This window comes from Ostrinia nubilalis, chromosome 23, assembly GCF_963855985.1.
Source record: "Ostrinia nubilalis chromosome 23, ilOstNubi1.1, whole genome shotgun sequence".
Classification (NCBI taxonomy): Eukaryota; Metazoa; Arthropoda; class Insecta; order Lepidoptera; family Crambidae; genus Ostrinia; species Ostrinia nubilalis.
Window position 1 is genome coordinate 10,126,274 of NC_087110.1, and position 15,446 is coordinate 10,141,719.

Below are 15,446 nucleotides of genomic sequence, written 5' to 3' on the forward strand. Positions count from 1 at the left end.
TAAAGGTATAAAGATGTAGGTTTGAGACCCAAAATTCAGGAATCATGTCTCAATCACAAGTGGCGTCACAATATTTAAAATATCTGAAATAAGGTATTTTATCCTTTTTTTTACTAACTGCACCGGATAGTTTTGATAATGCAAAGCAAATAAAAAATTAGAGCTGTAGAGCCAGACAATTTAGAATTTATAGGCTTCCCCATGATCATCAGTCTGGCCAGCGAGGGAGGTGTAGGCTAAGTCTTCCATTTACTTGTGGTAAATTAGAGACCGTCGTGTTGCTGCAGTGGAGACTAAAAATGCCCAAGTGATATTATTCAAATCACTAGTATTGGAAATTGTATAAGTATCTACAACTTTTGCCTCCCAAACACATTTTGCCAGAATGGGAATTGTAGGCCAAGTCTTCCATTTGGCTTTGATGAAAAGAGGGTCGGGTTCCTGCAGTGGAGACTAAACGACATGATGGTGATGACGAATTGCCTATTGCTCATTAAGTATTTAGGTTTGCCGTCTCTGTCTCAAACTACTCTGTGCCAGCACCGGAGAGGAATCGAACCTATTGTGGATATAGGCACTACCCAACGATGTAATTACAGAGAATCCTCATCAGGCAAAGGTTACAAGCAATCTTGGATTGTAAATCGGTACAAATACGACTGAAGGTAGTTTTGGTTTGATAGAAAGTAATTTTCTTGATGATTTGAATTTGATAATGATGATTGATGGACTATTTAGTTTAAATGGCAATGATGAAACGGGATACATACAGGTGACAACTAAAATGGTATGTACTCGTAGGTAAGTATTAAACCAAAACTTAACTAAAGCAGAGTTAGGCTGGGTTGCAATCTTAATTTAACTTTGACAAACTTCAAAAATCTATCAAACTCCAAACAAAAAACACCGGTTATCGTTATAGTTACGGTCAAAGTTAGGTGGTGCAATCAGCCTTAGTTGTTATTACTATTATTTTTTGCTAGTAAAGGATTATCCAATTAAACAGAAAAAATATTTTGTAATGTTACAGGAAAGATTTATTAAGTAATTTAATTATAAGAAAATATTTTTAACATAGGTCTTATTTATTTGTAATTTGTTTTAAACACTAATTTTAAATATTTTTTTCTTATCTTATCTTAATTTAAGCAGTGTGGGGCAAATTGCGATATATGACTACCCTATTCCTTTAAATTGTATAACTTATGACTCTTGTTAAAATTATTTTACTCATCTACCTACTTACTAACTACAAAAAAATTTTTTACAACTCCGTGCAGTGCTATCTAGCGCGGAGTAGTTTTTTTACGCTCATGTTGTGCTTTTAATCCTTATTATATATTCTAGATGGCGCTTTTTAGAAACATTTACATTTTATTAATTCACTTCAACCTTTTCTTAGTCCTCTTTTATAATGATAATTGCATTTAGGTATAAAAAAATATAAAATTATTGTTTTTTTATAGTCTACTAATGCATAAAACTGCATAAATTCTAAGTCGCGATGTTGTTATTTTGTTGCTAGCGACATCTAGCGCTCAGTAGCGAATCTTTGTGGTTTCTGCAAGGTGCGTGCTTGTTCGTCTCTGATGATATCCGCTAGGAGGCTCGCGGCGGTGTTCATGTCTTCGAAACGAATTTTACTAAACGTCAGTCTTATGTATTGGCAGGGGGCGCTAGTGTCGTAGGCGAATGCTTGGCCGGGAACCAGCATTAGACCTCGGTTGAAAGCTGTGTCGAAGACCTGGAAAATAGACAAATACATAGAAGTTTTATTAAGTTTTCCTTACATCGTTTATCTCAGCAAATAAATCAACTGGTGGAATATTATCTACACTAATATTATAAAGAGGAAAACTTTGTTTGTTTGTTTGGTTGAAATGAATAGGCTCAAAAAGTACTGGACCGTTTTTAAAAATTCTTTTACCATTCGAAAGCTACATTATCCACGCACGCTATATTTTATTTTGGAAAAAAATAGGGTTCCGTAAAATATTTCCGTTGTTCGGAGTCCACGCGGGCGAAGCCGCTGTCGGAAAGCTAGTTATTATTAAAAATAGCCTTACCATTTTGTAAACGTCTTCCACGCCCCTCACTCTAGCCCAAAAGAACAGCCCACCTCTGGGCAAGGCCCACTCCATTAGCTCGCTAGTCGGCTGCAACGCTTCGTGTAACGCGTCCCTTCTCGTACGATAGAGGGTGCGTGCGGATAGCAGGTGCGATGCTAACGCCTCCCGCTGAGAGAGCAGGCGAAGTAAGATCGCCTGAAAACAAGTGAAATTATAAAAAAATATCTATTTGCAACCGTATGTGTCTGAGTGTAAAATTCATTTTGATTTGAACAAAAAAGTCTATGAAAAATCTTGTACCGAACTAAAATAATTATTAATTGAATTGAATGAATTGAGGATGCGCCGAGATATTATTTGAAAATGGTCACAACTCAAAAATCTTAAAAATCCAAATTTATATATTTCCAATGAAAATAAATAAAGGCTATGTTCAGCAGTGGACGTCCTATGGCTGAAATGATGTCGATGATGTAGATTTATTTTTGTTATGATACATCGAAGGAAATAATAAAAAAAATGATTTGATATAAAAAATGTCTATGAAAATTTTGTGAGAATTGGATGAGAAATAATATCAATCATAATAATATTATGTGAATCTAAATCTACGAATTAACGACTGCACATCAAGACAAACAATTTGGGATCTTATACAGCCATAATAAGAGCAATCTTGCAACAAAAATGTATAAATAATAAATAAATAAAATATCCTTGGACATTTTACACTGCGCTTCTAGTCCCAAACTAAGCAAAGCTTGTATGTACTATGGGTACTAGACAACGGATATAAAATACTTTTTTTTTGTAAATACATACTTATTATACATAGAAAACACCCAGTCCAATACAAACAATATGTTCGTGCACACAAATGTTTGTGCTGTGCGGGAATCGAACCCGCTACCTCCGGAATAGTAGTCCGTTTCGAACCACTACACCAAACGGCTGACAAAACCGTATCTTCTGTACTTTCAACTGTACCTACCTGTGACAATGTGCAGCTATGCAGCAATTCTCCTTGCATATGCAGTTCCATTCGGCTGAGCAGCGGCGCGGGTGCGGTCACCCATCCAGCTCGCAACCCAGCACTGACCACCTTGGACAAGGAATCCAGGCGAATCACACGACCGCATGTATCCATAGAAAGGAATGAAGGAGTTGTGCCCTGGAAAACAATTGAAAATTCCCAAATTGATTGTGGGATTCCCAATGGAACAAAATTTGGTGTCAACGTGCTACTGAACTTGTTATGAATCTATGTTTATGTTATGTCTATGCTTGCATAATTATCTCAACAACAAAATTTGTTTTGAAAACAATCATTTGTCAATCACAATGCATACAGGTAGGTTAAAAACCCATTTGTTGTTGACAACATGCAGTAGTTAGTAAATTAATTTACTTTATTTATTATCTCATAAATCCAAAGGCCTTTGTCCAGCAGTGGACGTCATTTGGCTGGAACGACGACCTATAATAACTGTTCCAAGAAAACGCTACTATTAAAGAACACGGGCCGGAAGACGTAGTGTGGGCTGGCCCTCCACTAGATGAACCGAGGATCTGGTTAGGGTCACGGGAGGTGCCTGGATGCGGGCGGTGCAGGACCAGTCGTCGTGGAAATCCTTGGGGGAGGCCTTTGTCCAGCAGTTGGCTGAAACGAACGAAATAACTATTATTTCTAACTCTCACCTCACTATAGTTCAAAAACATGTAAGGGTCGTCTTCCACAATGATAAAGTCGAATCTGCAAGCCAGCTCGTATATCCTTCGCCTCCGTTCCTCAGGGATGACTGTTCCCGAAGGATTGCTGCCAGTTGGGATGACGTACAGCATCTTGGGCATCTTCAGACCCCTATTGAGACGATCCTGGAGAACAGACTCCAGGGTTTCTGGGATGAGACCATCCACATCTTCTGGTATGCTCACGATCTCGGGGTGGTAAGGTTTGAGCTAAAAATATATAATAGTGAATATATTTTTAAGTCAGTATTGAAGCCACGATAGCCGAACGGTGAGGCCGACTTGACGTTCGAGTAACGCGGCTTCGAACCCCGCCGCTCGACCATTGTGGTGAGCCCACTCGTAACACAAGCATATTTAGCTTACCACAAGGACTAACGGGACTATTAGTAATTTTTGCAATACTTTTTATATTATATTCTTTAAAAAAGTCAAAGTCAAAATGTGTTTATTGCAATTCATGAATGTTTACAAGATGTGGAAGTTCATTAAGGATGCAGGCGACTTTGTACGTTCAATAAATTATGGAACATAATATTACTAGTACAATTTTATGATGAAGTCTTGAACTTTAAATGTTCTAACCTGAGAACAAGTTGAGAAACATACGATGACGCCATTTTAAACCTATGCATAGATTCATAATAATTATTATCGATAAAATTTTAAACTTTCGCGTTCCATTTCAATTAAAATAGTAAGACACGGGTCTTAACGCGACGTTTATTAATGAGTTACAATATAATCTTCTATATCTAAATCTATCTTCTATAAATAAAAATGAATTGATGTTCGTTAGTCTGATTAAAACTCGAGAACGGCTGGGCCGATTGAGCTGATTTTGGTTTTAAAATGTTTGTCGTAGTCCAGGGTAGGTCTAAACGGTGAGCAAATAAGGAAAAATTGCGATGGCTTATTTATTGCTTTTAAGGCGGAACAGAGTTTGCCGGGTCAGCTAGTGTACAATACATTTGTCACCAACCCGTGGGTGTCGCCGATACTGACCGCCTGGAGTTGATACGGTACGATCCCTTTCCGGGTTTGCGTACTACGTCCTTTAATATGTTAGTATTTTTTATTATACTCACAGTGACATGAATTCCAGTATACGCGTACTCATTCACTATGACAGGGTCTCCAGGGTCAACCAGCATGTCCACGCACTGGTAGATCCCATGTTGCCCTCCATTGGTCACCATGACGTCACGGGCTACTGGTGGAGGGCGGTGTAGCTCCTCTTGGAATTGCCTGAGCTCGTTTAAAAGGGCCGGATGTCTGGTGATGAAAGATTTATAAAAGTAATTTAATTATTTATCTATTTACTATTCATAAGTCTCAATAGTGTAGGTATAACAAAAAGGTTTTTGAAATAGGAAGCTAAAAATATTAATAATATAATCATAGAAGGAAGTAATTATGCCACTTTGTTGTTAAAATAAGATAAGCAAGCCAGTTACCTGTGTGCTTACCATGAGTTTACATTAGGTGTGCTCGCTAGCGACTGCGTAAAAAAATGACATTAAAATGTATGACATATTGTGCAGCGCCCCTAGCGGCTACTTTCAAGAAATAAAATCTTCATAGATTTTTTTGACGTACTCGCTAGCGAGCACACCTAACGTAAACTCATGGTAAGCACACTGTAGTACCTTAACAATACCTTTGTCATTACATTATTGTTTACATAAATAAATTATAAATAGATTGTTTATTTCTCTCTTCACAAAGTAGGAAACATGCGTACTTAAATACAAGGTCTTATACTAGTAGTCTTAGCTTAATTCCTATCACTTGTGAGAGGGGCCTGAAGTAGGTTTCAAAGAAACGTCGCCAGGCCCCCCCACATTATTGACAGTTGGAACAAACAAGATACATCGGTGTACCTATACATACATAGTACAGCGCAGTTGCAATAGTAGTATAAGGAGAAAAAATGGCAAAAAAAAGGTAAAAATAAGTACTAATGATGATTCATGAAAATATTTTCAGGTCAACTATATCCATAGCAACTTTTTGTATTGAATAACTCACCGTTGAGTCTCAATTAATGATTTTATTATTTAGTATACATGATTTTGATTACAAATGCCCTTTATCATTACACTCAAGGGAAATATGCTTTATAATGCATTGTAATGTGAATAGATTTTAATTTTGTTAAACTTGTTTTAACACGTTTTGTTTCGAGATACCTACCAGTGTCAAAAATTACATTTACCTAGTTAGCTATAAAATGTATCTTTTTGCGAATTTTCGCTATGGGAAGAGCGCTTGCTTATCCTAAAATACAGGGCTCTGCCCTAACTTAGGAAGCAAAGCTCAATGTTTTTAGAATCATAATATTTTGTAAGATAGGTACATTAATGTCTGTACTTAAACATTTGTTGCTTGTTTTTATATGCATGTACTTACTTTTGAATAAATAGATTTGTATTTGTATTTGTATTTGTATTTTATTCTTTACTTACCCTTGTGAAGGTAAATATTGAAGTGCAGCCGACAACTCCTTGCCTTCCATCATCACTGACAGCCCGTTCCTCGATTCCATGGTGAGCTTGGTGTATGGAAACACTTCCTCGTTGGGCATACCCTCGGCTAAGGAAATCATTTGCTTGCCCACTTTGTAGGCTAGGGACGCTGGGGACAACAAACTGTTATTATAATCCAAACTTACGATATTCGGGTAATAACACAGTCCGGAAAAAGTAGTGTCGATCTAAGGAAGATCTTGGTAAGCACTTAGATGCGGACAGTTCTGGACAGGTCGTTGCGGAAATTTTTTTGGGGGAGACCTTTGTTAAAACTGGACGTTATTTGATTGAAATAAACTAGCGAATGATACTTATTATAATATTGGTGCCTTAATAATATTTATAAACATTTCTTAATTTTTTTATGCTATTAGTAATTTAGCTCAGCTAATATAATTATACTTTTGGATTGAGCGGGTTCAGCACAATAGTGCAACGGTCAACGTTGAATATATTATTTAATTAAAACTCTACGCACTTCGTCATTTGCATGATAAAATTGATATAAATTACCATAATGTACATAACCGATATCACCGTCGTCCGCCGTCAGAGTTGGACGTGTCTCTGCGATCTGTAAGCAAGTTACTAAGCGCGCTAATATCACCCGAACGACATAACAAAGTGTACGTGATCCAAACTGGACTTGCCTGCGCGGTAATACGTGAGTAACCCGTACCATACTCATAACTCATCCAGCGACACTATCGCAACAACTTCGCATACAACGATGCTCCGGTCACCTGCAAAGTCAGCATCTACTACAGACCTCCGTTCTCTCTCTCTTGAGAATGAGGTCGATATTGAAAATCAATTGCAAAACATCAACACACGAAAGCGGGTGAAACTTGACCAAGATGTCTCGCCAACAAAATTAGAAGACATGATGTTTCGTATGCAAAAATCGTTTGATGAAATCAACAAGAACATCAACGACGTCGTCAAAGTTGAGCTCAGTAATTTAACATCTGTCTCCTCCGAAATTAAGGCGGAATTGAATTCACTACGACGGGAGAATACTGAATTGAAAAGCTCAATAGAAGCAATGTATGCGCAACAACAGGAAACAGTCGCTTTGGTGACTGACTTGCGTGCATCCCTCGACTTCACCTCCAACCGAGTCGACATCTTAAATAAACGGGTAGACAAATGCGAGGAACACTGCAAGCGTGATGATGAACTAGCAAATGAACTAAAAACTACAAAACAGGCGTTAAAAAGCATAGAAACCGACTTAAATCGCCAACAACAGCGAGATAGGCTACTAAATCTGGAAATAACAGGAATCCCCGAAGCTAAAACAGAGGAATTACCAATTATTTTTCAACAAATTGCTACGATCTCTGGGGTATCCCTCTCAGCTGATGACTTCGAGCATATCAACCGCGTACAGCCCAAACAACCCGTGAAGGGCCGTCCGCGATCCATTGTTGTCAAACTCAAGAATCGTATACACAAAGACAACATCATTGCTGGGATACGTAAGCGCCGTGGAATCACCACCAAAGACTTAAACTTGCCTGGAGACTCAAAACCTGTATACGTAAACGAACATCTGACCACCCAAAACAAACTTCTGTACAAAAAATGCAGGGAGGTAGCAGCAAATAAAATGATAAAGTACGTATGGATAAGACACTGCAACATATTTATGCGCAAGGATGATACATCACCGGCGGTACTAATCAACGCTGAAGACGATTTGAAGAAGTTTCGTTAAAATGCATGCCCTTTGTTTAGGTAGATTGTGGTATTTGCAATTATTGTTATTCATAGTCATCTCAGGAATCTTTATGTTTGTCATACTTTCACCTACACTCATTCAAAACCACTTTACACCTCGTCATTTTATGAAATATATTAATGTTGAATACACCTTTTTAACACTTCACCCTACGCCTACAAACACACATAATCACTGTACATCACATTTTATTAAGAAGCTCCTACCCGCTGACTCACCCAATCAATTACACTACGAGTATTTTACATTTCACTTGACTAAACCACAAAATATAACTAAACACATAATATCTCCCATTCCACTGTTTAATTTTTTCACCCATTACTTACGAATATGCTTAATGTCCTACTTATTATCGCACAGCATCACTGGCGTAAAGCAAAATCATCTTACCTATCGTAAATCTGTTATGCACGTCTCGGAATGCATTGATTCTTGTCATCTGGCATCGCACGACTGGCTACAAAACATAATCATTTATCATACGTTTGGTTTGAACGCTGTGTTGTTGCTGTTTAAGCACTTCCTGGTATACAATAATATTATTATAATAAATGAAATAATCAAACAATCATACTTATTACTATTCTTGAACTTCCCACTATTGAAGAGGGTCAAACATTCTGAATATTATTCTTATTACACACGAGTATTATCACAGTCACGTAACGCTTTTTATACACTAGATTCGACATATTATATCAAGCTTTATGTACACTCGCTTTTCTATCGTAGTAATCACACAAGGTTTAGCAACAGCACAGTTTCAATTTACCAACGTAATAGTGAAGATTTATCATTATCACACATTGCAATCCGCTCCGCTGGCCCAGCACGGTATACGTCCGTGCATACCGCTGCCATTTGTGTGCCTGATCGCGCTGGCAGTGGGACGAACCGTTCCCTGCTAAATATTCATACACATAACTATACCTATAGTCACCACAGATCGCCACTGCTTAGCGAGTTCGTGATTGTATTGATGGCCTATCACGATGTAAAAAACATAGACCAGCGGACCGCACGGAAATTATTTAACGTTTTCACTCTTTTCTGTTCGAGGATCCTAGGCCTAATTTTGTGCGAGTTTATTTTCTTGTATCTAGATACCACTAACACACTTTGTATAAACACCATAATCAATTTCTCATGCCCACTTGTTAATAATAAATACACTTTCAGAAATATACAATTTAAAGATGGTTACACAAATGGATAAAAAGAGTAAAGAATTGGTACTATCTATATATTACCAAAATGTCCGTGGGCTGAGAACCAAGTGTTTGCAGGTGAGAAAGGAGATATTATGCAATGAATACGACATTCTTATAATTACTGAAACTTGGTTGCACCAGGGAATTTTTGACAGAGAATTCTGCGACGATCGTTACGACGTGTTTCGTTGTGATCGTGACTTGGTATCTAGTGGTAAGAGAACGGGGGGAGGGGTTATGATATTGGTTCGTAATGAGTTATGTGCGATGCACTGGGCCGCTGCCGACCCCTCGCCTACTTCCGAAATGGTTACGGTAATGATACCGGCTCGCGCGCTTAGGGCCACCGCGGATTTGTATTTAAGCGCGGTTTACATCCCACCTGATCGCGAGCACATCCCGGCTGATATAGATTATGTGTTGCGTACTGTGGAGGGCTTAACAGAAGCGGCTTCCTCCAATAATAGTTTTCTTTTGATCGGTGACTTCAATCTACCATGTATCTCGTGGACCAATGATACACCACTACACATAACCACGGGTTGCACCGAGGTACAGAACGCTGCTGTGAGACTAACTGAGACATTGAGTTTTGCAGGACTAAAACAGTATAACAATGTTACAAATTATGCTAACAACACCCTAGATTTGGCATTCTGTAATCTCCCCTTGGAAGTCACTCAATGTAATTCGCCCATAACAAACCTAGACCGTGCTCACCCGGCCTTAATTATCGAAATACTTGATCTTTCAGTGCAACCCCTTGTTGAAGCATCTATGTCAAAATATTTGTTTCACAGGGGTGATTATGACAAAATGAATGAATTATTCCGTGGCGTTGACTGGCGGTCCCGTTTGGTCTCTGGCTCAGCTGATGAATCTTGCGAAGAATTGTATAAAATTATTAACGCATCTATACAACAACACGTCCCCATGAGAGCCACTCGTGGTAATTGTAGGTTCCCGATTTGGTACAGTCCGGCATTAATTAAAATTATAAAAGAAAAAAATAAGGCACATAAAAAATGGAAAAAATTTGGCAACCTACTAGACTACAGGGAGTTCGCATTTTTGCGTCAGAGACAACATCGCGTACAAGAATTATGTTTCACTAATTTTACAAAGTCCTCCGAAGAGGCTATTAGATTCCAACCTAAAGCATTCTGGAGTTATATTAAATCTTTGCGCGGAGGATCAAACTATCCAAAACAAATGACATATAAGGATCAAAAGATTTCGGATGGCAAGGCTATATGTGATGCTTTTAACAGCTTCTTTGAAAGTGTTTTTGGCAAGCCTTTAAGTAGATCTATCGAACCAGACGTAGCTGGCAACTCCATTGATGCTATATCAAGGATTCACATATCTTCTGATGCCGTCCAAAAAAGACTACAGTCATTGGATACATCAAAGGGACCGGGATGTGATGGTGTTCCCCCTTTATTTTGGCGCAACTGTGCTAAAACCTTATCGTTCCCCTTGGCTATTTTATTTAATAGGTGTCTTAACGAAGGAATTATGCCATGTATATGGAAAAAGGCTCATATAGTTCCTATTCACAAAAAAGCCTCTAGAACTAATATCGAGAACTATAGAGGTATTTCCATCTTAAACACTGTTAGTAAAGTTTTTGAGAAGATGGTCTTCGATATTATATATCCAGTCATTAGCAAGGGACTGCCTGTCAATCAGCACGGGTTTCTAAGACAGCGGTCAACGGTCACAAACTTAGCATGCTTCTCCAATTATGTTCTTTCAAATATGGATGGAGGTGGGCAGATTGACGTGGTCTACACGGACTTCGAAAAGGCTTTCGACCGTGTGGACCACGTCATTCTCTTGAAGAAGCTACAGGATCTGGGAATACATGGCGATCTCCTTAGGTGGGTCAAGTCGTATTTGAATAATCGGTCGCAGGCTGTAGTGATGGGAGGTTACAGGTCAGATTTTGTGGGTGTACCCACTGGCATTCCCCAGGGTTCGCACCTGGGACCATTGTTTTACAACGTATACGTATATGATATTACAAATTGTTTCACATACACAAAACACCTAATGTATGCCGATGACAAAAAAATTTTTTATAAAATACAAAATGATCGTGACTGTATTTTAATGCAACATGACTTGGACTCTTTATTCAACTATTATACGGAAAACAATATAACTGTCAATATAAATAAATGTGAATGTATTACTTTTACACGTAGGCGCAATCCAACAGTGTTCTCATATAATTTTAATGGCGTACCAATACGTAGATCAACGGTGGTAAGAGACTTAGGTGTTTATCTAGATGCAAAAATGCTAATGTCTGATCACATAGACAGGACTGCTAATAAAGCCTTCCAAAGCCTGGGCTTTGTCATGAGATCATGTAAGGCATTCTCCAGCGAGCATACCTTCAAAACTGTTTATTATGCTTACGTCCGCAGCGTTCTGGAGTACGCTAGTGCAATATGGTCTCCACAGTATGCTATACACAGGGATCGCTTGGAACGGATTCAAAAACTTTTTATTAAACACCTTAATTACCGTCTTCGTAAACCCACATTACCGACTTATAGTGACAACTGTAAACAGTATGGTTTACTGACCCTTGAGGATAGACGCAAATTGACTGATGCTTGCCTGTTGTACGACATAGTACGCGGTGGGGTGGACTGCCCTGAGCTTGTGGAAGGAGTATCGTACTGCGTTCCGGCCCCCCGATCGCGCCGCCAACCACGTCCTCTTTTCAATGTACCGCACTGCAAGACGAGATACGCGAGCAATGCACCGCTATCACGTTTGCCGCGAGTGTATAACCAGTACTTCAGCGAGATTGACCTATTTACCTATAGCAAGGTAAAATTTAGGTTACAAGCCATTAAAGTGCTAAAAGATGCCTGATCAGTGGGTGGACCAAACACACACACACACACACACACACACACACACACACACACACACACACACACACACACACACGAACACACAAGGAGCATAATGTCTATATGTTTTGTGTTTCATTTAATGTTTTAGTGTCAGCATAGTTTATTTTATTATTTTTAATTTATAGTTATGTGGTTATGTGGTTATCTAAACGATTCGACATTTCCAACTCAATATGATATTCTGTGGAAATCTGTAATTAGCTGTAAGTTTTATTCAATACTAATGTATAATATTACCATAATGTATCGCCGTTGATTTCCCAAATAAACAAAATAAATAAATAAATCACTATTATAACATTATCATAAAATATCTAAAACATTATCATACGGACATGATTGTATTAACGAAGTTGATTATTTTTTTATAAATCTTAATTAAACACATACCTTCGCTAAATTATCTTATCTACTGAATAGTCCACGCCTCTCTAAAGCAATTTTTTGAATCAGAAAATCTTATTTCAACCAAAAATTTATGTGTTTTTATCAGAAGTAGAGTTTAGTTAGGGTGACGTTAGAAAACTATGAAGCCTTCATAGTTTCGCGAAGATTATAAGTAAATATTATGTCAACGATTTCACGGTCTCGTGGACCCATTGGGAATGAAAATGAAAAATAAAATATTTTAAAATTTCATGGACCCGGTGAAAGAGAAGAACAATAGAGTCGTGAACCTTTGGGAATAACCCGGGTTTTGTCTTAGGGTTTTCGTTAGGTTGAATAATTATCAATTATATCATTACTGAGTCAAAATGGATGATGTACTGGACAATTTGATAACTTTATTTTGTAAACATTCATGAAGTGCAATAAACACATTTTGACTTTGATTATATCTGACTTGACCGATAAGTAAAAATAATGACAATAAAAAATCCAGTGCATTTTCAACTTGGAAAAAAATCCAATTATTGATTTAAATCAAAGATTATTTTTAATACCAACTTAAAATCGATTATGACTAATACAAAAACGGTAATCAGCAACAGCTAATACTTTTAGGCCTCCCTGCCAAATCAGAAATTACAACATGATTTAGATAAAAACGCGATTATTATATTTATCTGTAAGGAAAAAAGTGATTGTAATTGTTATGCTAAGTACAAAACAAGCCGTACCTTATACTAAACCAAGAAGAAAATTTTGTCCGCAATTGGTACCGAACCAGAAAACTATGCGTTTTTTGATTGCAAAAGATTCTCCCAAAACATGATTGCTTTTTCAAAATAAAAATAAACAGTTACGCGGGGAAGACCACTTCTTACTACAACGAATATACATAATTAGATCGATGCTAGACAGTGTTTACGTTATTATTGCATCTTAAAATGCAGACGCACTACTCTCAATAATTCCAGTTTGTCTCGTTTAACAAGTTCCGATTTATATAATTTATCATTTTGTTATTCAAGTATGTTGCTGCCCTCCTACAGAGGATAATGACCTACAGTGAATTTGTTTTTCAGATTATTGTATACTAAATTTTACATTAATTCTTGGAATAGTTTCCCTACAATCAGTTAAGTTTTTCGATAAAATTAGTGCAGTGCTTTCGACGTGTAAACGTAACAAACATACAAGCAGAACCACTTACCCATTTAAATTATAGTAATAATATGTAATATAAGTTGATCATAAAAAATATGCATGGTATAATAATATTTGAATAAAATAAAATAAAAATATTTCTTTAAAATTTTGGGAAGTTTTCTATCAAATTTTTTGAATGATGACTATTCCGTAATAACCCGAATTTTTCCTATACCTGTTCACATTTTTTAAAAGAAATCCGTATGTTTATTTATTTATAACAGAAAAACCTAAAACTACAATTTGGAAATTAACTTACTCATTTGCCTCGTCAGTGCCGGCTCTCTCATCCCTGCCCTTTTACTTATAAACCTCCCATAGTCACCCTCAGTTAAGGGCGCATATTTACTCACGACATTAGGTTCGTCACTATAGCATTTGAACAAATCGTCACTTTTTTTAGAATAATTTTTTTTCACCACACTATAGAGTGGTCGGAGATCTAATATTTTTTTGACCACCTCCGAATTAAATTTATTTAATTTTATTGTCACCAACATTTTATATAATTTCAAAAAATAGTTTTTGTAAAATTTGAGTTGACCCTTTTTTGAGCGGGCTTTTGTCGAAACGTCGCGTCGTGGATTTCGCGAAGTTGAACTGTATTATATTGATAAAATTCATTTGGAGGAAAACAAAAGTAACAGACGATTCGGGTTTTTTCGGCAAACGTCGTGTTGCGTTGGGACTGGTTTGAAAGATAATTATATTTCTAATAATTATTTCAAGCTTTCGGGATCATCACCATCAACATTACAGCCATAGGACGTCCACTGCTGAACATAGGCCTCCCCCAATGCTTTCCATGTTGCCCGGTTGGTAGCGGCCTGCGTCCAGCGCCTTCCTACTACCTTTACGATGTCGTCGTTCCATCTTGTGGGTGGACGTCTCACGCTTCGTTTTCCGGTACGCGGCTTCCGTTCCAGAACCTTGCTGCCCCATCAGCCATCAGTTACATAGATAAATAGGTAGTTTTAAAAATATTAGTTTACGCTCTAAGCAAGTAGGCGAGGTAACATTGTTTTCTTTAATTTGATTTGTTTGTTCGAATAAGCTCGATCACCTTTTCAGGCACCTATCACATACAATATGAAATTTATTTATTTACCTACCTATAAATGAAAAAAGTCGTTGATATACAAACAAACGACAGCACATCAAACTTAGCATGTAAGTAGTTGATATAGAAATATTTTACACTAATACCTGCAGGATAGCCCGCAGAATTGATAAATTCAAGTGGCAATGGGCGGGGCACATAGCTCGTAGAGCTGAAGGTCGCTGGGGCAGAAAAATTCTCAAGTGGTGACCACGAGCCGGAAGACGTAGTGTGGGCAGGCCCCCCACAAGGTGGACCGACGATCTGGTGAAGGTCGCGGGAGGTGCCTGATTGCGGGCAGCGCAGGACCCGTCGTTACGGAAATCCTTGGGGGAGGCCTTTGTCCAGCAGTGGACGTCATTGGGCTGAAACGAACGAACACCAATATCGACTTAGTAACGCGTGTTTACTTGCCCAAGACCTTTAAACGGATTATGACGTCACGTTGAGATACGTGTTGTATCAATATGTAAGGCATTGTCATTGTAAATGATTTGCTCTATCAGCCGTG

At 37.8% G+C, this 15,446-nt stretch overlaps 1 protein-coding gene across 1 annotated transcript; it reads right to left on the reverse strand.

The window, feature by feature from the left end:
- Positions 1 to 1,471: 1,471 nt before the first annotated feature.
- On the reverse strand, positions 1,472 to 14,430 carry LOC135083467 (kynurenine/alpha-aminoadipate aminotransferase, mitochondrial). Its single transcript, XM_063978208.1, has 7 exons — positions 14,096 to 14,430; positions 6,287 to 6,455; positions 4,907 to 5,093; positions 3,768 to 4,028; positions 3,061 to 3,240; positions 2,067 to 2,264; positions 1,472 to 1,744 (listed from the first exon to the last, which is right to left on the reverse strand). Exons 1-7 carry the CDS (start codon positions 14,334 to 14,336, stop codon positions 1,532 to 1,534), a joined length of 1,449 nt encoding a protein of 482 aa, XP_063834278.1. The 5' UTR covers positions 14,337 to 14,430; the 3' UTR covers positions 1,472 to 1,531.
- Positions 14,431 to 15,446: the final 1,016 nt, after the last annotated feature.

Bases quoted from the DNA above. Each gene is read 5' to 3' on its own strand.
- LOC135083467 (XM_063978208.1), bottom strand. From the start codon at position 14,336: ATGTTGGTGACAATAAAATTAAATAAATTTAATTCGGAGGTGGTCAAA. The intron at 4,029-4,906 runs GTGAGTATAATA...ATATATTTTTAG, and splicing joins ATACTGGAATTCATGTCACT to CTCAAACCTTACCACCCCGA. The intron at 1,745-2,066 runs GTAAGGCTATTT...TCTATTTTCCAG, and splicing joins TGGAAGACGTTTACAAAATG to GTCTTCGACACAGCTTTCAA.